The sequence below is a fragment of the Brassica oleracea genome, unplaced genomic scaffold (assembly GCF_000695525.1).
Source record: "Brassica oleracea var. oleracea cultivar TO1000 unplaced genomic scaffold, BOL UnpScaffold00615, whole genome shotgun sequence".
Taxonomy (NCBI): Eukaryota; Viridiplantae; Streptophyta; class Magnoliopsida; order Brassicales; family Brassicaceae; genus Brassica; species Brassica oleracea.
The window spans coordinates 147,466-173,119 of record NW_013617426.1 but is presented as its reverse complement, the minus strand read 5'-3'; the positions used below and the strand labels follow the sequence as shown (position 1 = coordinate 173,119).

At 31.7% G+C, this 25,654-nt stretch overlaps 4 protein-coding genes and 1 long non-coding RNA gene across 6 annotated transcripts; 2 read left to right on the top strand and 3 right to left on the bottom strand.

Moving 5' to 3' along the window:
- Positions 1-2,817: 2,817 nt before the first annotated feature.
- Positions 2,818-3,645, top strand: LOC106319784 (ethylene-responsive transcription factor ERF057-like). The gene has a single exon (XM_013758180.1). It carries the CDS (start codon positions 2,818-2,820, stop codon positions 3,643-3,645), a length of 828 nt encoding a protein of 275 aa, XP_013613634.1.
- Positions 3,646-4,818: 1,173 nt separating this feature from the next.
- On the bottom strand, positions 4,819-7,811 carry LOC106319762 (probable trehalose-phosphate phosphatase J). Its single transcript, XM_013758152.1, has 11 exons — positions 7,248-7,811; positions 7,016-7,156; positions 6,855-6,926; positions 6,676-6,771; positions 6,527-6,583; positions 6,341-6,442; positions 6,116-6,193; positions 5,948-6,017; positions 5,602-5,672; positions 5,318-5,410; positions 4,819-5,217 (listed from the first exon to the last, which is right to left on the bottom strand). The coding sequence occupies exons 1-11, from the start codon at positions 7,515-7,517 to the stop codon at positions 5,167-5,169; spliced, it is 1,101 nt and encodes a 366-aa protein (XP_013613606.1). The 5' UTR covers positions 7,518-7,811; the 3' UTR covers positions 4,819-5,166.
- Positions 7,812-21,546: 13,735 nt separating this feature from the next.
- Positions 21,547-22,393, top strand: LOC106319780. The gene is made up of 2 exons (XM_013758175.1): positions 21,547-21,717; positions 21,822-22,393. The coding sequence occupies exons 1-2, from the start codon at positions 21,649-21,651 to the stop codon at positions 22,257-22,259; spliced, it is 507 nt and encodes a 168-aa protein (XP_013613629.1). The 5' UTR covers positions 21,547-21,648; the 3' UTR covers positions 22,260-22,393.
- A 259-nt stretch (positions 22,394-22,652) lies between these two features.
- LOC106319782 (succinate dehydrogenase [ubiquinone] iron-sulfur subunit 3, mitochondrial) lies at positions 22,653-24,240 on the bottom strand. Its single transcript, XM_013758178.1, has 5 exons — positions 24,032-24,240; positions 23,809-23,924; positions 23,474-23,712; positions 23,052-23,261; positions 22,653-22,935 (listed from the first exon to the last, which is right to left on the bottom strand). The coding sequence occupies exons 1-5, from the start codon at positions 24,198-24,200 to the stop codon at positions 22,749-22,751; spliced, it is 921 nt and encodes a 306-aa protein (XP_013613632.1). The 5' UTR covers positions 24,201-24,240; the 3' UTR covers positions 22,653-22,748.
- Positions 24,241-24,840: 600 nt separating this feature from the next.
- LOC106319779 lies at positions 24,841-25,564 on the bottom strand. Of its 2 annotated transcripts, none has more exons than XR_001265544.1 (3): positions 25,331-25,564; positions 25,192-25,233; positions 24,841-25,001 (listed from the first exon to the last, which is right to left on the bottom strand). It is a non-coding gene; the product is annotated as an uncharacterized LOC106319779 (long non-coding RNA). The 2 variants fall into 2 exon arrangements; XR_001265545.1 differs by having other exon boundaries at positions 24,943-24,995; positions 25,196-25,233.
- Between the last annotated feature and the right edge of the window lie 90 nt (positions 25,565-25,654).

The following is a 25,654-nucleotide window of genomic DNA, read 5'->3' as shown; positions in this document are numbered from 1 at the left end:
CGTAGAGTTACATATATCCAGATTTTTTGTTCAAATAGAAAAAAATAACAAATCAAATCAAAATTTACAGATATTTTAACAGCCCTACATATATGGGCACATTGACGTGAATACATGTATAACTAAATATTCATAACAAGTGAAAGATTTTAATTCTCTTGAAAGCTGAAATATTCTTTTTTTAATGTTTCCATTCACCATCGACCAAAATGTAATGAAATGATTTGTCTTAATAATTTTTTTCTCTTTTTCTTCAATTATTATCTAGATTTGATTTGATTTTTCATGCATTTAGAAATTATAATATGAAACTATTGGTTTGACATCAAGACTCATTCATGTAACAAGAAACCAAACAAATAGTTTTTGGTTATCATTGAAAAATCTAAAAACTTCGAGTATTTTAACCGAATAAACAGAATAAATATTGATTTAGAAAGATAGTTATATTTTAGTAGATTAAAAATAAAAAAAACTAACCTAAAACCGAACTGATATCGAGATTAAACAGACCTAATATTTTTTTATCCTAAAAAATAAAAAAAAATCTTTTTTTTTTGGTCAAATATAAATAAAAAAAAAATCATTGTGGGCATGGCCCATGTTATTACCTAGCTAAAGTAAAAGAAGATTCACTAAAAGCAGCCTAAAGTTTCACCGCTTTTCCTGAAGCATCCAAATATACTATTTTTTTTTTTTTTTTTTAAAACATCCAAATATACTATATAAAGTTATATTTATATGCGTTGACCATATTTTTCTTATTATTGTTTGACACTGAGCCTCATTTCTTTCTAATACTATGTTTATCTAATTATTAAAATTCGAATATTATAGGTTGTAATATATAAAAATGTCCAAACTCGGAACTAAAGAAATATTTGTCGGTTTCTAAATAACGAAAAAAAGATCTAGAAGGCAGGAGCTGAAGAAATTTGTTCTGCTAAAATGAGACTAAATATTAGCTCCATTTTGGTATGTATTCGGGTTTGGTTCAAGTTCATATAGTTCATTTAAATTATTTTTAAAATTTTAAAGTTTATATATTTTAAAAAAATTAAAATCTAAAAATAATACATAACATATAAATTTAAATATTGTATTCCAAAATACCTAAACTTAACATAAAAATTAATTTGACTTGGATATTTGGATGGAGAGAATCAATAGACATTTCAAATATTTTTATTGTTTTAAGTATTGTTTAGCTATTTAAGATATTGGCTTTTGACTATTTGTATATATTTAAAAATATTTGGACACCTTTAAAATATCTTATATATTTTAAATATTTTTGATTATTAAATCTAAAAATAATATATTTAGGTTATTAGGTATATAAATCTGATTCAGATACATTTATATACCTGGAATATTTTAGTTCGGGTCATGTTCGGTTTGATTCTCTAAATACCAATATTTTGAATCCTCGTAGATATCTAACCCGGCATTAGTCGAAAGATATTTCAAACTTGAATCAAACAGTGTGGTACGATTTTGGGCTAGTCTACTATATAGTATTAAGTGTGTTTTTTCTGAAACCGACCAGATCAGGCGAAAGGACTTATCAGAAAAAAAAAGATATCTAACCAATTTTGTTTCTTGTTTGGTACTATTTTTTAGTATCGGATTTGGTTCGGTAATTCGAATTCAAGTTTTTGTCCATCACTAGATTGCGCTTTGAACAAAAAAAAGTGCTTTGCGTAATTTACAAGTCAAGTCCACGTAGACACAACGTGTGAGCACGTCTTTACGGGACCCAACAGAGTTTCTCTATGCAGGGCCACTTTGTTTTCACACTCAATGCTGATTGGTTCCTACTCCAATTCGTTCCTTCTTATGATTTTTTAGCCTGCTTTGCTAATTTTCCCAATTAAAAGTTACATATCAAATGCACAATTCTCAAAATCAAATATCGAAAATGTTGATTACAGTAATTTCCAAAGTTTATATACAGATCAGTATTGATGTTTGTTCTTGAAAAGAAGACGAACTATACATTTTAAACATGCCTTTTTGTTGTTATGACATTCGATTATATTAAAACTTCAATCAAGTAGTACATATGTCAACTATACTCACATAATGCTAAGGGCAATAGTTACATTCTCGGATTGATGAAATCTTCAAATGCGTTGTTTCATTTGATTCGGGACGCAATGAATTTAACACATGGTAAAATTCCATAGACAGGTATGAATTAGTTGATTTTATTTTTATTTTTTAATTAAATGAAGGGGGTATTGACTTGAGAACATAACGAAATCTGAGTGGAGATGGCAATTGTCAACGCGTTTATTTGATACATTACTCGGGTTCTCGGGGTGGGGTTCTTAACGGAATATAAGAATTCGTCTCTTAACTTTTAACTAAAAAAGTTAAGAACTGGTTCTTAAATAAGAGTTTTAAGAGCCGGTTCTTAGTTTTTTTAGTTAAAAGTTAAGAGACGGATTTTTATATTACGCTAAGAATACCACTCTAAGAACCCCAATAATGAATGCTTATTTTACTCGGATGCATTCATTTTCTTAGATATATCATATATGCATTTGTTGTTGTAAAGAAACATTAGTGTATACAACATACACATGACGTCATCACGTCATTGACTTCACCACATATATAACCCAAATGATATTGGCCAAACTATCAAACACAAGAATATTTCAAATCTAAACAACAAACAAAAATCTTTGTTCCTGTGCCTTTTTCATATTATTTAGCCAAGAATAGGGATTCTTCTTCTTTTTTTCTAGAAGCTCCTCTCTTTTCTCCCAAGTGTCTATTTTCATTTTTTTTGTTAGTACTAAATCACAAATGGAAGTAGCTTTGAACATGAATGGCTACACAGAAGAGTTCATGCAAGCTCTTGAATCGTTCATGAAGGTAACTACATCATCATCTTCTTCTTCTCCATCTTCATCAAAACAAGAACCATTAGCTCCCAATAACCAATCTGGTCCAATTGGGCTAAACCAGCTCACTCCCACTCAAATCCTCCAAATTCAAAGAGAGTTACATCTCAGACAAAACCAAGCTCACCGTCGTGGCGATAGTGCCCATAACCTCCATCTTCTCAACGCTAAACCAGTCCTAATGAAGAAAACCGACGTAACTACACCGGTTAAACTATACCGAGGCGTAAGACAACGGCATTGGGGTAAATGGGTTGCTGAGATACGGTTGCCTAAAACCCGAACCCGGTTATGGCTTGGTACGTTCGAAACCGCGGAAGATGCTGCATTAGCTTACGACGAAGCTGCACGTAAGATCAGAGGAGAAAACGCGCGTCTCAATTTCCCAAACAATGGAGAATACAGACAGACCTTGTCTCCTACTGTCAACGCTAAGATCGAATCCATCTTCAATACCTCTGATCTTCCCATGCATGAGCTCAAGAAACCGGCCAAAACAGAGGAAGGGTTCATTGGTTTTCATTATACCGGTCATAAACCGGATCAAGAACGTGAAATTCCTGATATATTCGGATACGGGTCTGGTTCTTCTCCTGAGTCGAATATAACGTTGTTGAATTTCTCAAGCGAATGGATAAAGGAAGATCAGAGCTTTTGCATAGGTTTGCAGAAGTATCCTTCTTTGGAGATTGACTGGGAGGCTATAGATAAACTCTCTGAATCCGTCTAAGCTTTTAAAACTCATTCGTTTATAATTGTTTTAGAAGTTTATATGTTTTGAGCTTTGTAATAGAATTTCTTGATGCAGAGGAACACTGAACCTAGCTATGTTTATGTTTTGTTTTCATTTATAATGGTCTGAATTTTAATGGGCCATGTTTATTGGAAAACCCAATATCTTTGTAATGGTATGGACATTTTCTATCACGGACAATAATAATATTTGTAATGGTACGGACATTTGCTCGTTTGTTCCTTGTTTCTTAAAGCAATTACAACAACGATCATAATAATTAAATTTGTCTAGGGAATTCCTCTTCACATGCATATACATGCACATTGATACATATGTCGTATGTTCATGTTCCTTTTTAAGTTGAGGTTAATATGAACATTGATGCTTGAGATTAGACTGATCAAAGATCTCGAAGCGTGGACCGACAATTCCAATGTCGAAACGTGTAAGAAATTTACAGATAAATATGCGCATGGTGGGAGCCTGAGCGGCCAATGATATGGACATAAAGAGAAGTAGAGAACACGTCCCTACTCAACGTTTGTTTTCATGCGGTGCAAGCATAGCAACAAAGGGAAAAATTGTACTTTTAACCTTATTTTGTGGTTAAAAATGTACTTTAATTCACAAGAAGATTTGGAAGTTGAAGTAGTCATTTCTGAGTCATTGTCAGCAAAATACTCTCTATGTTTTCATGTCGTGGAAAAAGGAATGGACCCATCAAGGATGTGTGTCTAAATCTCACTAGTCGACAATCTACATCCTATTAAGCAATAAATTATTTTTAGTTAACTCCTTCCTTCTGGGTTCTTATTTAAGATGTTTCAAAAGAAAAGAAATTGTTTCATTTATTGTATTTTAAAATTTTCGTAAAATTTATTTTATTTTTGCAACCATATATGCAAATTTCATCATGTTTTAAATTAAATACTAAAAACGTATTTTGATAATAAAACTATATTATGTGTATTTTAAATTTGGGGTTTTAGTCCAAAAAGAAGTAGTATGTTTCTAGTGGAATTAATATTTAGATGCATGATTTTTAAAGAATGGTTCCAGCATTTGGAATGAAACATTCTTTTTTGAATGAAACATTCTTTTTTGAACAGATAAACTATAATACGTTCTGCAAGATGATGCCGGAAAAAGAACATTTTACAAGATTACTGATGAAGATAAAAACAGCAATATAGGACAGAAAATGTAGATTTTACAAAAGGTATATACACATTCCCATACTTTCCCTTAGTTTACAAGGTAAAAAATGCCTTTAGAATTAGAAGGCTATAAAAGAAAGAAAAATATATCCCTGATTGACAAAAGTTCTTGTTCATATTTTTCTTAAGGAGAATTATGATGAACAAGATCAACCAATATATAAGGGCACGTTAAGAATTTTCCCTTGTATATCTTGTAAAATGTTCCGTTATAGGTTAGGGATATACATCATCTATAAATATATACTATATGCTGATGATTATTTTTGCTATGATTACTCCATTGCCCCCTTCATGATCATTGTTGAATTTGTTTCCACTCCACCAACCGTCGCAAGAAATCCATCACCTGTACATATTCACACAATTATATCATTATGCTTGTATAAATATACGGTGTGTACATGCATATACGCGTAACTTGTTTGTATGTATGTATATGTACTTGCCTCGGGTGGATCTTGCAAAGAATACGATGCATTAGTGTCTTTGGGAAATTTGGAGACAAGAATGCCGAAGCCTTGTCCTCTCTCTTGAAGCAGCTAAATTAGGTCACAAGTTAAAACGTAAATAATGCACAATTAGTAATGTGAAATCATTTGTGTACAGACTACAGTATAGGATTTTATGGATAGGTTTCACATATTAAAAATAGGTTTTAATATATCCAAATGACTTGTAAGTTCAAAATTATGAAATAGAAATATTAAAAATACTAAGTTAATTTGTATACCTTAAAAGCATCTTCATCGGTTCGATCATCACCAATGTAAATCGGAAATACATCATTAGAGTTCTCAAATCCTGCAACAGCCAGAGTATTAATTTACTAATTTAGTATTCTTTTTAGCAAAAAAAAAATATTATTCTAAAATAATAAACATTCAAGATACTATTGTTGATGATTTTTTTCTTCTAAATAAATATCTTTTTGCTATAAGATACGTCAAACAAACACAAAAGTATAAAAAAAATTCAAGAACTTTTTATGTGCTTTGAATGTAAAATTAATCAAAATAAAAGAGGAGAAATATATATATATATTTTAGAAAGGGCTTAAAAGAGGAGAAATATCTTACCAAGTGACTCTAACAAAAACTCAAGAGCCTTGCCTTTGTCCCATTTAATCATAGGTCGGATTTCAAGAACCTGTTTGAAGTCCAAAAATAAATTCCCCTTACATGAATTTTACTACAATTTTCTTGTAGATTACTTAAATTCACCAAAAAGAAGATGTCACAACATACCTTCCGACCTTGGGACAGTTTCAATGTCGGATAGTTCTTTACCACCGACCGAACTTTTAAAGCCAGGTCGCTCCATTTCTGAATATTTTTCCAAAGAAAGTTGTAAGCATTTAATATTTTCAAATAAAATTGGAAGAACTTACAGTAGAAATTTGCTTTTAAATATATATATATATATATATACACAAGTCAGGAAACTTTGTAATTACTTAGTGAAATATGTACCTTCTCATCGACGCAACGGAAGTGTACAGAAAGACAGAACTTGTTGTTCTCCACTTTGGCTCCTGGTGTTGATTTGGTTTTCTCCACTAATTGTTTAAAAACCTACAAAAACATTTCAAAGTCAATACTCAACCATATACATACAGAATTAAAGATGAACAAAAAGAAAAACAAACTTTTATTTACCTCATCGATCATGGGAAGAAAGTCTCCAGCTGGTTGATAAAGAACAGATGGTTTATCCTAAGCAACAAAGTAAAAATTTAAAATAAACAAAAGAAAAACTGTGATTGTAATTTTATAATATACTATTTGAGTTTTATAATCATGTATACCTTATTGTATCTGGAGAAACCTTTTGTTGGACCTTTAATATCCATTCCATGGCTACCAGCATAATACAGTTCTGCTAGCTTCACAAAGCTATACACCTACAAAATTATTATGCTTATAGTTAATTAACTTAAATTGGTTGATTGATATTAATCTTTCAAAAATAGTAAATGAAATGTACCTTGTCTATGCATCTACCAGTAACTATAGAAGTTGGAAAGGACTTAGCCAGTTTTTTCACTGTTCTTCTCATCTGTGAAACACAGAACAAAGATTAGATATAAAAGGAAAAAAAAAATGAAGATGTTTATGAAACCTATGTCCGGATAAATTAATAAGAACCTTGCTGGTTATAAAAGCTCTGTCTGGATCAGCGACGATTGGAGAAAGAGTACCGTCATAGTCAAGAAACATAACGATCTGTTTTCCTCTTGAAGCTTCGATGATTCTTTCAAACATGTCAAGAGCCGATGGATGTCGTTTCTGGTAGAAATTATAAAGGTCAGCAAACAAAAATTAAAGAATCATCTAAGAACACAAGAGTTTGTCTGAAAAAGTGTGTGATGAAGCTTACAAGCCAAGAATTGAGCTCTTCTTCTGATGAAAGAGAAGAAAGTGATTTGAGATGAGTAGGAGAAGAAGCTCTCATGGAGTCAACCCAAGAGTTGAGTCTCTGACTTTGAGCGCCACTGAGTTCAAGGTTCTTGAGTAGTTTCTTCTTGGAAATTGAGATGTGACCAGGAACAGTCGGTGGTTTTTGAGCGGAAGGAGCAAAGACGGAGGAGTTGGAGACGGTTATGATTCCGGTATTGGCGTCTGATACGACGACGTTTTGGCTCACCATCTTATAAAAATCTATTAAACAAAGAAGAAAGAAAGAAAGAACAGGGGAGTTTCAGGACAGAGGATGTGAAGTCAAAGTGATTGATTTCCTTGATAAGATCGTGCCCTTATGAAAAAACCAGTGATTAAAGATGGATCTTTAAATGGGTTTAGTAAAAGGAATGTGACAAAGAGAGAAGTTAAAGAAACGACAGGTGTTGGGAACAGAGGAAGGAGAAGAAGAAGTTGCACTGTTATTCGAATCTGTAATTTAGCCTTTGCAGTGTTCGAAGAGTGAGAGATAGTGTGGGAGAAATGCTAAGTCCAAGAGGTGGCTTATATAGATGCTCAAGCGCACCAAAATTTAGAGCGAGAGTAGAGAGAGAGAGTCTGGTTACAAGTGGGAGCCATGGGACCGAAGTACTGAGTTGGGACCTACAAGCCGGCCCAGCTGAAGGAGGTGGTGGTGGTGACTCTTCTCTTTGTATATAAAATTAAAGTTGGTCCCATAATAATGCCACGTGTCTTAGATGCAAAGGAACCACACTATATTGCCACGTGTCTCGGACCGAAAGGAACCACCGTTTTCATCTCTAGTCTTTTCCGTGTAACGTCGTATATATATATTTGTTTTAATAAGCTAACGTCGACGATCATAATATGGTAGTTAAGTTAAGTAATCAAGAGCTTCCACGATCAATTAAACAAGTATGCAATAAACTTAGGTGTGTTTTTGTATGTGTATATTCGCTCTACTCAAATCTTTAAAAGGTTAAAATATGTATCGTAGAGCTATTAAATTACGTTGTCCAGCTCTTGACGGTAACCCAAGCTAGACGACTTCGTCGGTTTCATTAACAATCAAATGCAGTACTGTATAATTAATATGAGGATGAGTCTGACTCCTTACGATGGGTACAGCCATGAGCCACGCCATGCACACGTAAGATAACTAAAATAACATTACAGTTATTTATAAATTATACGTTATTAATTAGATGAATCACCATATATTGCAATAAACCAATAGCTCTCGAACTTTCTTTTAGACCTAATTTTTTTGTTCATGAATTGACGTAGAATAGTTAGTGGAAAAATTCAAAAATATCAGAAGTTTATAAAGAAAATATATACACAATAGACGGATCGCCAATTCGACATACTTCACTATTTCAATTTCGAACATTAAATTTGATATTCTAATTAAGTCTATCAACAATGACTCAATGAGCATCAAACCAAAACTTAATAATCTAAACAAGTTTTCTATAAAATATGAGTCACCTTTCGAGGGATTTTTAGTTCATATTTGAAGTAATCAAAACATTTTGAATTTTGATTGTATAACTTGTAACGCTTCTTGTTTTTGCACGTGTATATATGTTTGTCGGCCGTTTCTGATCTCGTGATCCATCTAGGCTTTGGTACTTATCAACTACTATTATCTATAGTGATAAGCTTTTTGGGCAATATTATATACAGGATATCACACTGTCACGAAAATGGTGTCATTCTAGTGGAAAACAAATGTGTCACTCTCACTCTTGACATGCAACCAAGTGTATAATTTCTTTTACCAAAATGTTCGAGGACGAAATATACAAAACTAAAGAATTTGAATTTGGAGGAAATATATAAAAATCTTTATCAAATTAGTAATAATGTTGTCGATATAAACATTATATAAGTGCAACTCGTATACTCCCCTTGTCTCTGAAAACCAAAGGCACCCTTTTTGAGCTAACCATAAAACCAGCTGCAGTTACAGTGTACTCTTTCCAAAATATCATTTTGAGATTTTCCACACAGATTTAAAAATGATTAAGATACATTTATATTTTTATTAGTTACACATATTTAATAAATAAAATTTGATAGAAATAAAATTATTTATAAGATCAATGTATTTATAATTAATATTAAGTTTCAATTAACTATAAATTGCATTAAATTATAAAATATTATTTTTTGTATAACAAGAAAAGGTGTTAAATGATACTTTTTCTGAAACATAAAGGATACTTATTGTTTATTATACTTTCTGTGGGTCATAATTTTGGTATTAATAAATTCATTAACTATCATACTATTTAATAGTGCTACATTAGCAAATTAAGTTTTCATTTTCTGCATTTATATTCAAATTAATTTTATAAAAATCTCGCCCTGGTATAATTTCTTACAATAAACGAACTATATAGTTTATATAAGATTTTCCTTTTATTTCATTATGTAACAATTAGCATTATAGTTTTATATACATATAGGCGAGTGTATATAATTTTATGCATAAGAAAATGATAATGTGGACTAGTGCATATTACGGTATTTATGTGGATGATTTATAAGCAACAAACAATGCGTGTGTGCATAACAATTTGTTAATCCTGCGGATTCTGTATATTTACTATATGCAAGTAAACAAATCGAACCGTGGATCGCGTGGGAATATGCTCTTGTTACATCCATATTATTGAAATATAAAACAAAACAGTTTGGCACTCAGTCAAAAGATTTATATATACAGTCTTATGTGTTTAATCAAAGTTCACCATCTCCGTGACATTGAAGTGAAAGAAACTATATATTTCAAAAACTCTAGAAATACCGAGAGATATAAAAGGACATTTAAACTCAAAAAGAGCTAGTTTTCAGAAGAAAAAAAATCAAAATGAGTTGTAAGTTTTTTTTTTTTTGCTAAAGAGTTGTAAGTTTTTTGTGAGAGGTTAGATGGTAGGTCAAGAATTCAAAATCTTACAAGGAATCTGTGTTGTTCAAGGAAAACTCAGTCTTAATTTGACCACGTTTGTGATTACCTGGTCAATGGCACGAAACCAATAGACTTCCTGCTTGGTTGACAACTACCACGAATAAGATTATTGGAGACTGGAACAGAACGTTTGACATTTTGACCAACTAAAATATAGGATACTATCATAGTACATTCTAAAAGAAAATCAAACCAACCTTTTTCAAATTGTTAGGATTGATATTGTTATGTGTTATATATAACATCTTTATGTCCAGGATTAACTTTTAGCGTGCCGAACTTTAAAACCAATGAAGGGAAAGAAAAAGTAATTTTTAAAGGAAAAGCTTACTAAAACTCGGATATAAATTTCAACATGGCTAGTCAGTCATCCAACTCTTTTTAATAAAAAGCTTATTGTTCATCTATTCGCATTTGAACTCTTCCAGTTAGGCTATTCGCATTTGAACTCTTCTTTTGTAAGGTTATATAATTGGTATCATATTAAACTACCATCAAAATGAACGAATATTTATATGTGTTCAGAGATTCCGTGATATTTGCTTATACAGTGTTGACCAAAAAATATTCTTTACGTGAACAAGAACAATCACGCCATCGGGAAAATAATAGATGGACAATTGGACACCGGACACCCTTAACGAATCAGTTATTTTATTTTAATTCTTTTACCCAAATTAATTTATTAAAAAATAATATTTTCGATTTTTTAGGATCATATTCGCTTTTCCATGTGCTTCCCCGTTTTGGGATTCGACGTATGTTGAAATTTTCCTAAGTCAAATGTGAACGTGATCGATATATACTTTTATATATATATATATATTCTGATTACATAGATCAATTTTTTTAACAGTGGATAACGCATTGCATCATCGTATAATCTTTAACTTTATTACATATGATGATTAACTACTCGGTAAATATATGTGATAAGCTAGCATCTTAATTATAATCTGCAAAAAATTATATAGTTTCGGATTCGAACTCCATACTTTGGTGTATAAATCTTTAAATCTTAACCAATATGATAAAGTGCTTATACAATGACATAAATCAATTAGAATGTTGTTTTCCTTTTTAAAAAGTAATTTTGAAACTAGATTTTTCTTTGACATTCATAGCTTCGATCTTCATTTTCTTACAAGGTTTCAAATGGTGTAAACTAGAAAAATGGAAGAAATAGTTAATTGTTTTAAATACTTCCCATATCAAATAATTAGGTCATCCAATACGTAAGCGAAGACGTAATGGTTTAAGAAATAAAGTTTCACGGGCGATCCTAGAGAGATTCAGATTCTTTTAGTTCTTTGACTACCGTTAGTTTTTACATAATTACTTTTCTTTTCCATCTTAGGGCCTTGCAATTTAAAATATTAAACATGAAAAGCTACAAATATAACTCTTTACTTTAAAGGTTTGGACTGTTACCCAACATTGTCTCAAGTTATAAACTGTAAGCAAACCCATGTTTTCCGGCTGAAACAACGCCTTTGATCACCTTCTTAGATTCTTATTAGTTTTAAGTATTAAGATTTTGTTGGGTGTTTTCATTACAACCTCTGATTTATTAATTTATATTTTTTGCGACGATTCATCGTCAATGCCGGCCCGATGAATTTGAAGGCTGGAAGCCCAACAGAAAATAAAAACCGCTTATAAATATGTATGAAAAAGTTTTAATTGCATTTGAAGGATGTAGGGTGCGAAGACGTTACCTCTAAGAATCAACCTAACGGTTTAACCATTATGCTATAGACAATTACTGTTCAAACGAAGGCCGATAAATTATGTATTTATTTTCGGCCGGAAGCTCAAGCTTCTACCGCTTGGTATCAGGGCCGCTACTGTTCATCGTATAGCTAATGTCTCAAAAAGTTAGATTGTGAATTAGTTACACGTGCATGCACATCCACGAAGTTTACGAGTCTTCTCTTGACATGAAACATGGTCCTTCACTTAAAATGATGTGATGTTTTCATCAACAAGAAAATTGCTTGCTTCGAGTTAAAACAAAATTGTAAAATTTTAAAATAATTACCTCCTTAGAAGAAGTTTTTTTCTACAGAAAGTAGTAACATGATATATGCATGGTCTACGGAGATTTTTCAATGCATTGTTGCAGATTAAATTTTTGTTACATCGGCCTTTGAGACTGCATCTTTTAGCTGGATATCTCGTGTCAGGAACTAAAGCATGCACTCCTGTCTACAACTCTTGTACTAAACCCTTTGAGAACTTAAGTTTGAATGGAATGATTAGTAGTGTACAAAAAAAAATTAGAGTTTTTATGATAAAAAAAGTAACTTATCTAAAAAATACAATAAAGTTGGGCCTTTTTATAACATCAGTTGAACTACATAAAGCTTTACAAAATTGACCAGTACGTTGACTCTTTAATTTTCAGTTTCTTTTATCACTTTTAGTTCAAAAGTAGTATTTCAGCCTGTGTAAATTTCTGTATTAATTTATAGTATAAATTTATAGTATTTCTGTATAAATTTTATACAATGTTCAGAAGATGACATCTGGCTTTCATATCTTTTTTTTTGTCAACCTTATCTTAACGAATAAAATACGTAGATTTATATCTCAATTATTATAGTTACTTACGTTTTCTGGTAGTCAATTGAAGTGTCAGGCTAGATCGCCGGCCATGGACCGAACCGAGCTTCAAAGTGTCAGAAGCTTGTTAGTCGTCTGGATCTGTCGTTCTTCGAAACCGACATCACACCTGTGGGTCTTACTTCAGTACGTGTCCCTATTTAAACACGAGCATTCTCTCTAGGACTAAACAAAATATCGAGAAATTTTGATTCAATTTGTTATCCGTTTTGATTTGAACTGAAAAATCTGGATATCCGTAATTTTACGAAGCAAAACAAATACTGATATGTAATATCCGTAAGAATCAAAGCAAATCACAAATACCAATATTTTTAGAAACGGATATCCGATCCGATTCGTAATATGCATATATATACATATATTTAAAGAATTATCTATATAAATTATATAAATATTATATTATACATAAGTTTTACGGTTTTTATTTACTATATTTATTAAATTAGTTATTATAATTTTAAAAGTAAATAACTTTTTTTTTATTTTTTGTAATAAAATATCATTATTTTATATTATTTTTTATTTTATTTATTTATTTATTTTTACGTATCGAATCGGATATCCGGTCAGAAACCTAAAATTTTCCGGATATCTACGATACCGTATATTCGGGTGGCTATAGATCGAATCATATTAGGTAATTGATTATTAGGACGAATGGATCGGATCACTAATACCTCCAAAATCCTGCCCACCCCTAATTCTCTTTAGTGGTCGGTAGATTCTTTTATTTTATTTTTTCCGTAGTAGTAGACATGTCAATTAGGGTCGAAACCCGCAGTCCGAGCCCGCCCAACCCTAAATATTACCGGGTTTGGGCTTAGTTTTATAAGTCCATAAAAATGTGGGTCTTTCGGGGATTTTAGGCCTAACCCCGTTAGGGCTAGGACCAGCCCGAAAACCCAAAATTTTATACTTTAGCTTAAATATTATCATTTTTGAAATCAAAGTCATTATTAGTATTGATATATTATTTTAATATTTTTATCCAAACTATAATAAAAGAAATATAAAAGTTGTTAATGGACTTTATTGTTTGATCATTACAAGTGTCACATTTTAAATTTTGCAAATGTACCTTTTTTCATGTACATCATGTTATTTTTTAATTTGAAAATACAAAGTATGAAACATTTGACCATGTTTTTCATAAAAAAAAATTCTCATATATATATAGTTTAATTTATATTTGATTATTTAAATTTTATTAAATTTGATTTGTTTGTAATATGTTTTTAAAGCATACGAAAAAAGTAAAAAATATTTGATAAGAAAAAAAGTTTGAACTCACTTTATGTTTTAAAACAGAAAAATGAAATTGTTTTTTTTAATGAAAATTTATATGTATTAAAACGATGGAAGTGACAATGACAAATTATTTTTTCAAAAGCCCAAAAAAGTCTGAAAAGCCCTATAACCCTATAAAGGCCGGTCTGGGCTTTGAATTTTAGGCACAAAATATTTCCGGGCCGGACTCAAATATTTATGGATTTTGTGGATTTGGACCGAACCGGGCCACCCCGAATTGACATCCCTAAGTAGTAGTTTACAAGGGAAAAACCATAGCAAGTAAGTAAAAACTAATAGCATAATACTAAGAAAACTCTCAACGGGGAATTCTCAGAATACATATACGTGTACATATAAAAATTATTATTTAAGTATAAATATTCTAACACTACAATAAACTCAGCCAAAATTATTTTATTTTAAATTTTCGGTTAGGTTTTTAGTTTTAAGATATTCATAATTAAATAATAATATATGTATATACATATATGTATTTTGAGAATCATATAGAAGAATTCTCCATTGGAAATGTCTAAGACAGCATCCATTGTACGTTCACCCACCAAGTCCACATGACATGATGGGTCTTTTGCCCGACTGATCCCAATATATAGAACAAGCAATTTCCTAATAATTTTCATATCTATATAACTAAAATTTTCTGGAATATCTAATCTTCGAAGTTATGAAAGAATCAACAAATGTTGACATCTAGAACATTTATATAAGAGACCAAAATGGATTATAACTGTAATGGGCATATTTGAATTGACATTCTTAACTTATATATAAATGTCATATGGAAGTTCTTATTTCTGTGAAGATATTTTAATATGAGTCATATGAAGGAATTGTCTTCTAGCATCACCAGGGTAGTTAATACCGTACGTAATAACTATGGTACATGTTATTACGAGTCAATTAGTAGAAATTTATCTTTTTGTTTTCTTGTAAATGAGGGAAAATTAACTTTTAGAAATATACCTAAATAAAATTGCTCAACGGAAACTTGGAATTAGTGGAAATAATAGAGGGCCAATATCAGTTGGGAGTTGGGACATTCAACGTGTGTCAATTGACATGAGGTTTTTGGCATATTTTGTCAAGTTGATATGATTTTTGGGAAGAATGAAAAGAAAGTTGAAGAAATGAGCTGTAAAGAGTTGTAATGAAGTGAGAAATGAGAGTCATTACATGTAAAGAAACTTATTATACGTCGTTGGTTTGGTGTGCTGTTTCTCATCGCTTTCCTATCTTTTCTTTTTCTGTCGAAGCATTATGGAGCCAACACGTCTCGGTCCTCTTTTCCCATGTAAATGTGAACTTTTATTTTGCGAGTAAATATAAACTTGTTATTCTAGGAAATTGTGAAATTTTATTAATAATCATAAATGTTTCTGAATTCATTGGATTGATAAAACCATGGTGAAGAATATAAATATGTATATACACATTAGAAAACATGTGAAATTTTATCTAGCCAAATGATTCAGCTATGTGTTATTGTTGAACTCGTGACTTATATACACTTTCTGTTTCTAAATAATGCATATTTTAGATTTTCACAAATATTAAAAAAATATATATTTAACGTCTATCAATGCATTAACTTTAAAAATTATAATAATTTCTCATAAATTTAAACCAATATCAGTTCAATAAATTCAAAATTATCAACTAATATCTTTTAAAAACAAGTAAAAGTGTTAGAACAGCATTATTTAGAAACATACGGAGTATTTTCTAAGGAAACAAATAATACATAAGATCTTCGTAGCTTATTTATTCCGAATCGAGCTTAATATTAAAAGTTGTAGATGGGGCTTTCAGTTTAATTCTTTTTGTTTACACTTTGCTTGGAAAAGTAGTCAAAAGTAGTCATATAATTCTTTTGTAAATGTTAATTCCCAAAAAAGATGAATAAATTTGAAATTTCATCAAAAAATATATTGAAAATTAATGAAAAGGCTCACGTAAAATTTGATATGTTATCTGGTTTATCATAATGGGAACCGAGCCAAATGAAAAGTAGTTCTTCATTAGCTTCTGTATTAGAACATGTTTAATTCCACAGTCCATTTGATCCCAAAAGTTTTTTTTTGAATTTTACTTTATTTAAACTTCAAAACAGAATAAAATAACTTTTAAAATAAAATAATTTGTATATAACTTCATTTTTAGTCGGTCTTGCATTTTCATTATTAAATGTGATAGGAATTAGACTAAAATAAAAAATAAAAGATGAAACTCAATAACATTGCAGAGTTACTTCAATTTGAAATAAAATAGAGTAGCATTTTATTACATAATTGATATATTTATATTAAAATAATTGATGTCTCTACAAATCTCAATTCTATCTAATAGAATGATTCACTTCAAACTATCGATGAGTGAAAAATGTGTACAGAAATAACTTTAAAAGAACATCGATTCCCTGTTTTAAAAATAAAAGAACATCGAATCCTAACAAACGTATGAATGAAAAAAAAACAGCAAAAATTCAGCATCATACATTCAAAATAACAAATATTCTTGGACCATAACAGTCCTATCAAGTGGAACAAGGATGTGGGAATTATTCTTATTATTATTTTTGGGTGGTAAAATCCAGGAATTATATTCTTCATTGTTTTATACTTTGATTGATGAACTTTGTTTTTTTACTTTTATTGTGTATATATATTTTTTTTCCATCTAGTATTTTTATTAATGGGTCGAAACCCAAAAAACTACTACAAACAGAAACACAAACCCCACTACAAAGACAAACTAAAACCCAACATAAAGGGCCCACGATAAACGGGCCTAAAGCCCGAACTCTACCAACCGAACGACGCCTCCGAGCCACACATCCAGAGAACTCGCATGCCCGCCCACGTGTTAACATCTACCCAGCCAACCGAAACACGTGTTTGAACCTCAAACAACGAGGAAAAAACACGCGTCACGAGAACTTCCACGTCTTTCTACCAAAGAAGAACGCCGGAGCAAATACCGTCGATTCACCGGAACCCACCGGAACAGGAACCACCGCAATCCCTTCATCTTCTGATTCTCCTTGCGACGGAGAGCATCACCGAACCTATTTGAGATCTCATCCGCAGAGACAGCAACCACCAAACAACTCATACATCTTCGTTACCAAATTTCCAACCCTTGGAGAACCTCAATCGATCTTTAAAAAACAAACAAAAGCAGGCCAAGATCAACGCTTTGAGAGCCGCCACTTGCCAGAAAAGAAGCCGGCCAAGACAAACGTAAACGAAACCGCCGCTTGCCAGAGTCAAAGCCCGAACGTCGGGAGTCAATGCTGATGAGAATCCGGCGAATCGGTGAAGAGAACACATCACCATCCCGTTGATTCTTCAGCTGGTTTCATCTCAACCTTCCTCTGTGTCAGAGCTGAAGGAGAGAGAAACAACCTCTACCTTTATTGTGTATATATGTGTCCAGATTTATTCTGAATATATTTTTTGTTTCTTTGAAACACATTATTCTGAATACTTATGTTGAAAATAAAAGAAAATGAAGAAAAGGAAAAGTAAATTGACAGGTAAACGGAAACAACTGTCAAACCCTAACGGTATCGTTGCTTTCAACGACTTTCGGTCGTGGATATGAGCCCACTTTATCATCCCCACGGCTTCCCTACGTCTTTATGACTCAGTTACTTCTTGGCCCATAACATGATATATTATTTTAATTATTTCAAATAGAAAAAGGGTAATGGATATTTTGTAATTAGTGAATACTGGACTAGAAGACAAACCATCATATCCATCAAAATAAACAGTAATATCTAATTTAATTTATAATCTACAAATGTTTAGTAGTGGCTTTAATTAATCCGAGAGTTAATAATTAAAAATTGTTATGAAAAAAATGTAGATGGAAAATGAGTTGCCACTTATTTTCGGCCCACACATACACTTCTTAAAGAGAAAAATAATATTCTAAAAGTTGGATTCTTTTGTCATTATGTGATTTGCTTTTCTTTGTTCATATCATTTGCTATAGGCTTTTTAGTAAATTTTCTAAAAGTAATCAGATGAATTAAGTGTTTAAAAAAATCGGCCGAATCAATTTGCTACTATTATCTACGATTTTAAGATAAATTCAGATTTTACTTTTCTTTTATGGTTCAAGTTTTGTGTTTGCAATCAGTATATTTCCACCTATTCGATAGTAGATTTTGGTGAGATAAATTATTAGTATCAATTTACCTCAGAAATTTGTCATGTTTGCGAAATAAACATTTCGTTTCATGTTATAGTTAAATTTCTTTATAGTTTACCATGCGGCCACGAAAAGAAAACAAACTTAATTTATTACTACTAGACTAGCTACATATATTATATATTCTCTATTAGTTCCTTATTTGAGTCGCCGTAGTTAATCCTTATCCCGATGGGTAGGAGAAGATTATAATTTATCCACCAGTTACTTATAATAATTTGTGATGATAAGAGATAACAATCCAACGCACTAATCAAATTGATACATCCCCACATTAGCAACAAAATTATTAATATATTGCCTTACATTTTTTTTTTTTTGATAAATCTTATCGGCTGATCCGGTCGGCCTCGGGAGAAACGCATATATTACCTTACTTATAATTAATTTATGATCAATTACTTAAATTTTGCTGTAATTATAGTTTTCTTCTTCATTTTATCTCTACACCCAAAAGGTAACAGTATATGCTTTTTTATCGACTTATTATCGTGACTGGGCATCTCTAAGTCTGAGCTTCCATGTCTCTGAGGAACCATATTAATTTGATTATCGCAGCAGTAACATGTAAACATAGTAGATGAAAATACATTTTGAGTTAAATAATAATAAAAAGAATAATCGATGCTGCGTTAATAATTTGGAAAAAAATTGAATAAACTATACATTTAAGAACCTGAAGAGAAGATATTTCCTATACATCACAAATACGTGGAAATTATTTTAAATTAGCGATAAAATCTAGCATTACCACGCCCAAAATCCGCATGGTTGCCAAAGTGTTTGGATTTAAAATTCTCAAAAGATCAGAATATTCCAAGAAAATCAGGAAAAGAGATATTTACCTACAAAATCTAAATGCCTAATAACAGTTAATGATAGTAATCAATTCCGATTGTAGATTTAGGTTTAGTATAATTTTTTGGTACAAATGTTAAATTAATATTTAATATAAACTAGACTATGATCCGCGTTTTTGAGTACAAATATAAATTTTTAACATTACTTAATTTATAAAATTAATAATGTTTTAAAATTTTTATTTTAGTGTTAGAAAACTATATAATCATACTGTTATATATTTATATTAAATATAAAATTATATAATATATTTTTTTTTTCAATTATTTCAACCTGATTCGTTATGATCTTTTAATAAAATCTCTGTAATTTATTTGATTAATTGTATGCTATGTATTTTTGACAAATTTTAAATTATAAAAATTATTTTATGTAATTAATTTTCTCTAATATTTATTTATATACAATATTTAATTAAATATTATTTTTTAATTAATACAATTTTTATTTATGAAAATATAAATAAAATAATTCATTAATATTTAATTGATATCATATTAAATCATTTTTTTTGTAAAAAATAGTTATATTTATTTTCAAATTTTCATAAATTATTTGAGTGTTTTAATCAATTATTTGATTTACTAAATAATTTTTAAAAGATTAATAAAATGTTATTAAAAAGATAAGACATGATGTTTTCTATTGTTTGGACACAAGATTAATTATTATGTTGTTTGGAAACATAGTTAGTAGTATATTGCTGTTTTTCATGATTATCCTTAATGAAGTTTTAATGTTTTTATAAGGGATTGAGATATTAATGATTTAGGGTGAGTTTAACGATATACTAGAAGTATTAAATTTAAAAATTTACAAAAAAGGTTAAGTCCATGGAAATGATTATGTTTTAATAAGAGAGATAATAACTATTATGTCATCATGTCATGCATTTGATGTTTCCATTCAATATAAATATGTGTCTTGTGATTTTGCAATAAGATTTAGACATCTAATATTTATCTGCCTTAACTCGCGTATGCAAATGTTAAAACGAGAACAAAACACACATGTTTTTCTTGGCTAAGACATAGGTCGACCCATAAAAAAAAAAATTTAACACATCCACCAGTCTTGTCTGCTTGTTTTGGTCTGGGGACGCTTCTTGTTATGAAATCCATACACTTAAACAATAGGACAAACGAATGCGTGTTATATATGGCTAGATAAGTATTCTTTTAAACTCTGATAGATGGTAGTATGCACATGATAAATTAATGTACATACGATCATCTATACGATCAAAAGTAATTCTATATTATGCGACAATTTTGTATCATGGTGAGCATTTCTAAACAGCGAAAGCTAATGTAACTTGTAATGTCATGTCATTTGTAATGTCATGTCATTAACCAGAACAAAAATATAATGACGTGCATGCTTAATTGACAATCTTTTATTTTCAATTATTAAATAGCGAGTTATTGTTAGATATTTAACAAAGAAACGAAAAACTGAAAGAGTAGTAGTTAGAACCGGTAAGTACATTACAATTATGAATTATTCAACCATTAGTTTCAGGTCAGGGCATATTAAGTATGAATTACAAGTGGGTGTCTTTAAAACGATATCAGATTCTGATTTGATAGAATCCTCAACGGTTCACAAATCACCTCTTTGAAGTTTTTTAATAAAGAAAAAGACTAAAAATATTCGAATATTTAATCAAATGTGATTTGCTTGGGAAATCTTTGGATAATTTTAATCTGGGCCGTCTAACTTGGTGGGTTCACACACCCAACTTGAATATGAATATATATATATGATAATAGCAATATATTTTTTATGCTCCGAGTTTCTATATAAGAAACTCATTTGGAAACTAAACAAATGAAACTCATTTGGAAACAAAACAAATGTTTTCGGTTGATAAATAATTAATATCTCAAGAGCATATTGTAAGTTCAAATCACAATGAGCATATACTTTGACAAAAAGGCATATGCTACGTTTATTACTTTTTTTTTTGAAAAAATAAATAAAAATATCAACATTATGGTGGACAAATAAAAAGGAAGCGTACCATTTTTATTTCATTTATTTTGTTAAGATGAAAACAAAACCCAAATTCTGATAAATATCAGATTTAAGAAATGAACGAGATGCATGCAGTCAACAACTATTAAAAGAAAGTTATAATGGAATTTTTTTTGTAGAATAATTCATTTGTTCCAACGGATTACAGCGACACCACCGGAATATCCACATAAACTATTACTAGAAAATTTATTATTATCAGAAATTAACATTCCCTCTTAAGCGAACAAGTAAACGATTACAATAAATGTAAGTGCTCAACATCACTCGATTTAATACAATTTGGCTCTCTACCAACCAATAAACATAAGAGTTCTACAAGACGACGATGTTGCGCAGCAGCTCCACCGTCCTCCCCTGTCTCCTCCTCATCTCCGCCGTAGCAATCGCTCTTTCCGTAAGTCACTTCCTTGCAAATGAACACACAAATCGTATATTACAACTTACCAGTCAAACGTTACCCATTTATGATTAGAGTGATTAATGATATTATTTACATAGTTGGACAATGATGACGACGTGTGCGTGTTCACGGTTTACATAAGAACCGGTACGGTTTGGAAAGCCGGTTCAGACTCCGTCATGAGCCTCCGTCTCTACGACAGTTACGGGCAAAATGCTGTTATATCCGATTTGGTGTCATGGGGAGGTTTAATGGGTCCATTCCACGATTATTATGAGAGGGGTAATCTCGATATTTTCACCGGCTTAGGTTCTTGCTTATCAGGTCCGGTTTGTGCGATGAATTTGACTTCTGATGGCTCTGGCGATCACCACGGTTGGTATTGTAACTACGTTGAAGTGACGATGAGTGAGAGTCGTAGGAGAAGTTGTTCTCAGGAGAAATTCACGGTGGAGCAATGGTTGGCTCGTGATACTTCGCCATATGAGCTGTCGGCCATTAGGAATCAATGTTCGGACTCTGTCGAGAATCGATGAGTCGTTTCCACGATGTGAGTGTGTTATTTATTTATTCTGGTGGGGTTGTCAATGAAACATGACGTGATCATATATTTAATTCGAGTGTGATTAAGATCTCCTGTTTTTAAAAAATAAAAGAACGAAAACAAATATGTTATATACAATGCTTGATATTGAGTGATTATAACTTATATGGATGAACTTATAAGATGTTCATCCATATCTTGATTGTAGATCAGCCTTAAACTCTAATTTTGTTCATCTCTTCCAAGTGGTGAATTCAAAAGACTATTTGTCCGAAAATAATTAGTCCGTCTTTTTCACCGATTGAATCCATTTTATATGTTTTTTTATGGAAAGCACGTAGATATATTATATTTCCTTCGATGTAACAAAGCGTGTTCTAATAAAGTTATATAAATAGAAAATAGTCCAGAAACACACGTATAGCCAGATATAAAAGCTTTTTATTACATAATAACCGGACAGGACCGAGTAATGGTATGGCTAGGCTCTCTCAATTCTCTTGACCGGATCTGGGAGCGAATGCTTAGCCTTCATCTTCAAGATGGCACTAGCTGGGTTAAGTCCTTTAGGACAAGTGGCCGTACAATTTTTGATTGCTCTGCATCTATACACTTTCCTTTCATCCTCTGTTATTGCTTGTAACCTCTCTTCTCTAAACTCATCGCGGCTGCGTTAAACCAAAGTACAACATAAATCTATGTTAGAGATCGGTATGAATTAAGACTGTTAATCTTCGATTTTCTATTCTAGTTTGAATAGAATGTATTGAATATTTTATTTAACCTGTCACTGATCCAACGGTAAGCCTGTAGTAAAGCCGCAGGACCTGGAAACTCCTCAGGATTCCACCAATAAGAAGGACATGACGTGGTACAACATGCACATAGTATGCATTCGTACAACCCGTCTAGTTTCTTACGGTCGTTTGGTGATTGAAGGTGTTCGCGTCCGTCTTTAGGCGGCTTCCTCGTCTTTAACCATGGCTCGACTGATCTAAACATGTACAACACAATAACATGCATGAAGTGTCACGTATAGGATAAAAGTGTATAGAGTTTCATGTAAAATACACGGATAGTTCTATCATTTTGTGGTTTATTTTCCAATATTTAGGTCAAAATATATAACCAATATTACCAACACAGGCCAGAATATGGAAGCAGCGAGAAACCAATAAGGGATATAAAGAAGGGAGGTTTACTTACTTGTATTGCTGGTAAAAATTAGTGAGGTCGATGACTAGATCTTTGATGACGTACATATGTGGTAAAGGAGTGATTATGGTTGGCTTGGACGTGTCGGAGTTTATAGGTTTAAGACATGCAACAGTATTAGTACCGTCAATGTTCATCGAGCAAGATCCACATATCCCTTCTCTGCATGATCTTCTGTAACTCAAACTCGGATCTTCCTCTGCTTTTATCTTCTGTAAGACGTCCAAAACCTAACGAAACACACCTCGTTATCCAAAAACCGAACCCTCCAAAATTCAAAGTAATCCTATGGAACTAATTAGTAATCAATAACTGTAGTAAATTACCATGGGGCCACAAGTGGAAACATCAACGAAAAATGATTGAAGAAAGGGTTTAGTATTTGGCTTATCAGGGTTCCATCTGTAAATCTTGAACTCCTTCTTGGTCACTTTGTGTTGGCCTGTTATCATTGGATTTTATATATATATATATATAATTCTATAAAACAACATTGCGTCTACAAAAATATTATAATTTGCTTTTACAAAAGTATGCGTTTATTCATACCTTCTTTGTCTTTGATTGTTTCATGGGACTTTAGAGTATCTTTGGACAAGTCCTGAGCCGCTTTGTGACCTTTTAAGATGGGATAGTCTCCGTTGCCACTTAAACTGCTGCTGAAACGTACTTTCTCCGCCGCTGGATTACAGATTCTCCGCTGCAGCAACCGCAACATCTCTGCTCGCTTGATCAAAAGATGTTATTGAAGGGTTTTTAATTCGTTTGTGGAAGGAAAGAGAGTGAAGCTAGCATGGCGAGGAGAAGAGACCTTCTTCGTTTCACTTACACGTAGACAGTGTTGAGGATGTACCTCAGGGCACGTGTGCGACAACGTGTTCGAAGTAAATCTTTGATTACATCATCTACTTGTAAGGCCCATATAAAGGCCAAGCTTTCTACGATAAAACCTAGTCCTGGGCATTCGGTTTTTTCGGGTTAAACGGATCGGGTTAATCGGTTTACGGTTCTTTCGGTTTTGAAATTTTCACACCGAAATAAACCGAAGTAAATTTCGGTTCGGGTCGGTTTGAAAATCGGTTTATTCGGTTCGGTTTTAGATATTATTATGTGGTCCGAATTGAACCGAAATGTTTAATTTCTTGGTTTTTCGTTTTTTTTTTGAATTTTTTTTCAGTTTTCACGGTTTTCTCGGGTTAAACGGTTTTCTCGGTTATGTTTGCTCCTATTCAGTTTATTCGGTTAATTATGGTTTGATAATGATAAATGAAAAATTCATACATGAACGATCCATAATGTTTTTGGTCTCAGCCATCCATAGTGTGATAATAAAATAAAGTTTTTTGACAGAAACCATTGTTCATACAACTTCATAATTTTAAAACGAGATTGAAGAGGTTGAGACCAAAAACAAACACCATCTCTTTCTCTTCACACCAAAAACAAACCCCATTTGTTTCTCTTAAAACCAAAAACGAACATCTCCATTTCTTCACAACTTCCTTAGCTTCACCTTCACCTTCACCAATCACAAAATTATAACCAATAAGAATCAGCAATGAAAAAATATCGTAGATTCAAGAATCAATGACACAAACTTGAGAACGTAAATCCACAACAAACAGAAAACATAACCCATCACATAACAAATTTCAATTAAAACAGAGCATGAACATGCACCTAAAACAAACAAAAGTGAGTATCTTCACGTACCTAAACCTCACTTGGTCATGCCTGTGAGTTCCGAGAATCTATAAAAGGAACAAAACGCCATTAATTAGTTAAGAAAATTAAAGCTTAACATACCATTCATAATATGTAACAAACGCCATTTGTTGTAAAACTTACCCAATGACTCAAAAAAGTCAACTTCTTCCAACATTTGAGCCAAGTTTGCAACTGCTGGCTGAGACTGATTTGAAGACCGCATCCATTGTTGTGTGCATATCAAAGCCTCGATCATATAAGGAGTCAAAGAACTCCTATAAGGATCCAAAATTCTCCCACTAGTGCTAAACGCCGATTCAGAAGCAACAGAAGAAACTTGAACCGCAAGCACATCTTTAGCAAGTTCAGGCAAGAGAGGGAATTTTCCACTATTACGCTTCCACCAAGACAGAACATCATAACCTAAGCCTAAATTGTTTTCCACTTTTGGCTCAGTTTTCTCTG

Excerpts from the sequence above, each read along its gene's own strand:
- LOC106319782 (XM_013758178.1), bottom strand. The coding sequence starts at position 24,200 with ATGTTGCGGTTGCTGCAGCGGAGAATCTGTAATCCAGCGGCGGAGAAA. Across the intron at positions 23,713-23,808 it reads TTTCCACTTGTGGCCCCATG|GTTTTGGACGTCTTACAGAA; the intron begins GTAATTTACTAC and ends GTGTTTCGTTAG. Across the intron at positions 22,936-23,051 it reads TACCGTTGGATCAGTGACAG|CCGCGATGAGTTTAGAGAAG; the intron begins GTTAAATAAAAT and ends GGTTTAACGCAG.
- LOC106319784 (XM_013758180.1), top strand. The coding sequence starts at position 2,818 with ATGGAAGTAGCTTTGAACATGAATGGCTACACAGAAGAGTTCATGCAA.
- LOC106319762 (XM_013758152.1), bottom strand. The coding sequence starts at position 7,517 with ATGGTGAGCCAAAACGTCGTCGTATCAGACGCCAATACCGGAATCATA. Across the intron at positions 6,018-6,115 it reads AACTGTCCCAAGGTCGGAAG|GTTCTTGAAATCCGACCTAT; the intron begins GTATGTTGTGAC and ends GACTTCAAACAG. Across the intron at positions 5,218-5,317 it reads CTTTGCAAGATCCACCCGAG|GTGATGGATTTCTTGCGACG; the intron begins GCAAGTACATAT and ends GAATATGTACAG.
- LOC106319780 (XM_013758175.1), top strand. The coding sequence starts at position 21,649 with ATGTTGCGCAGCAGCTCCACCGTCCTCCCCTGTCTCCTCCTCATCTCC. Across the intron at positions 21,718-21,821 it reads CCGTAGCAATCGCTCTTTCC|TTGGACAATGATGACGACGT; the intron begins GTAAGTCACTTC and ends TTATTTACATAG.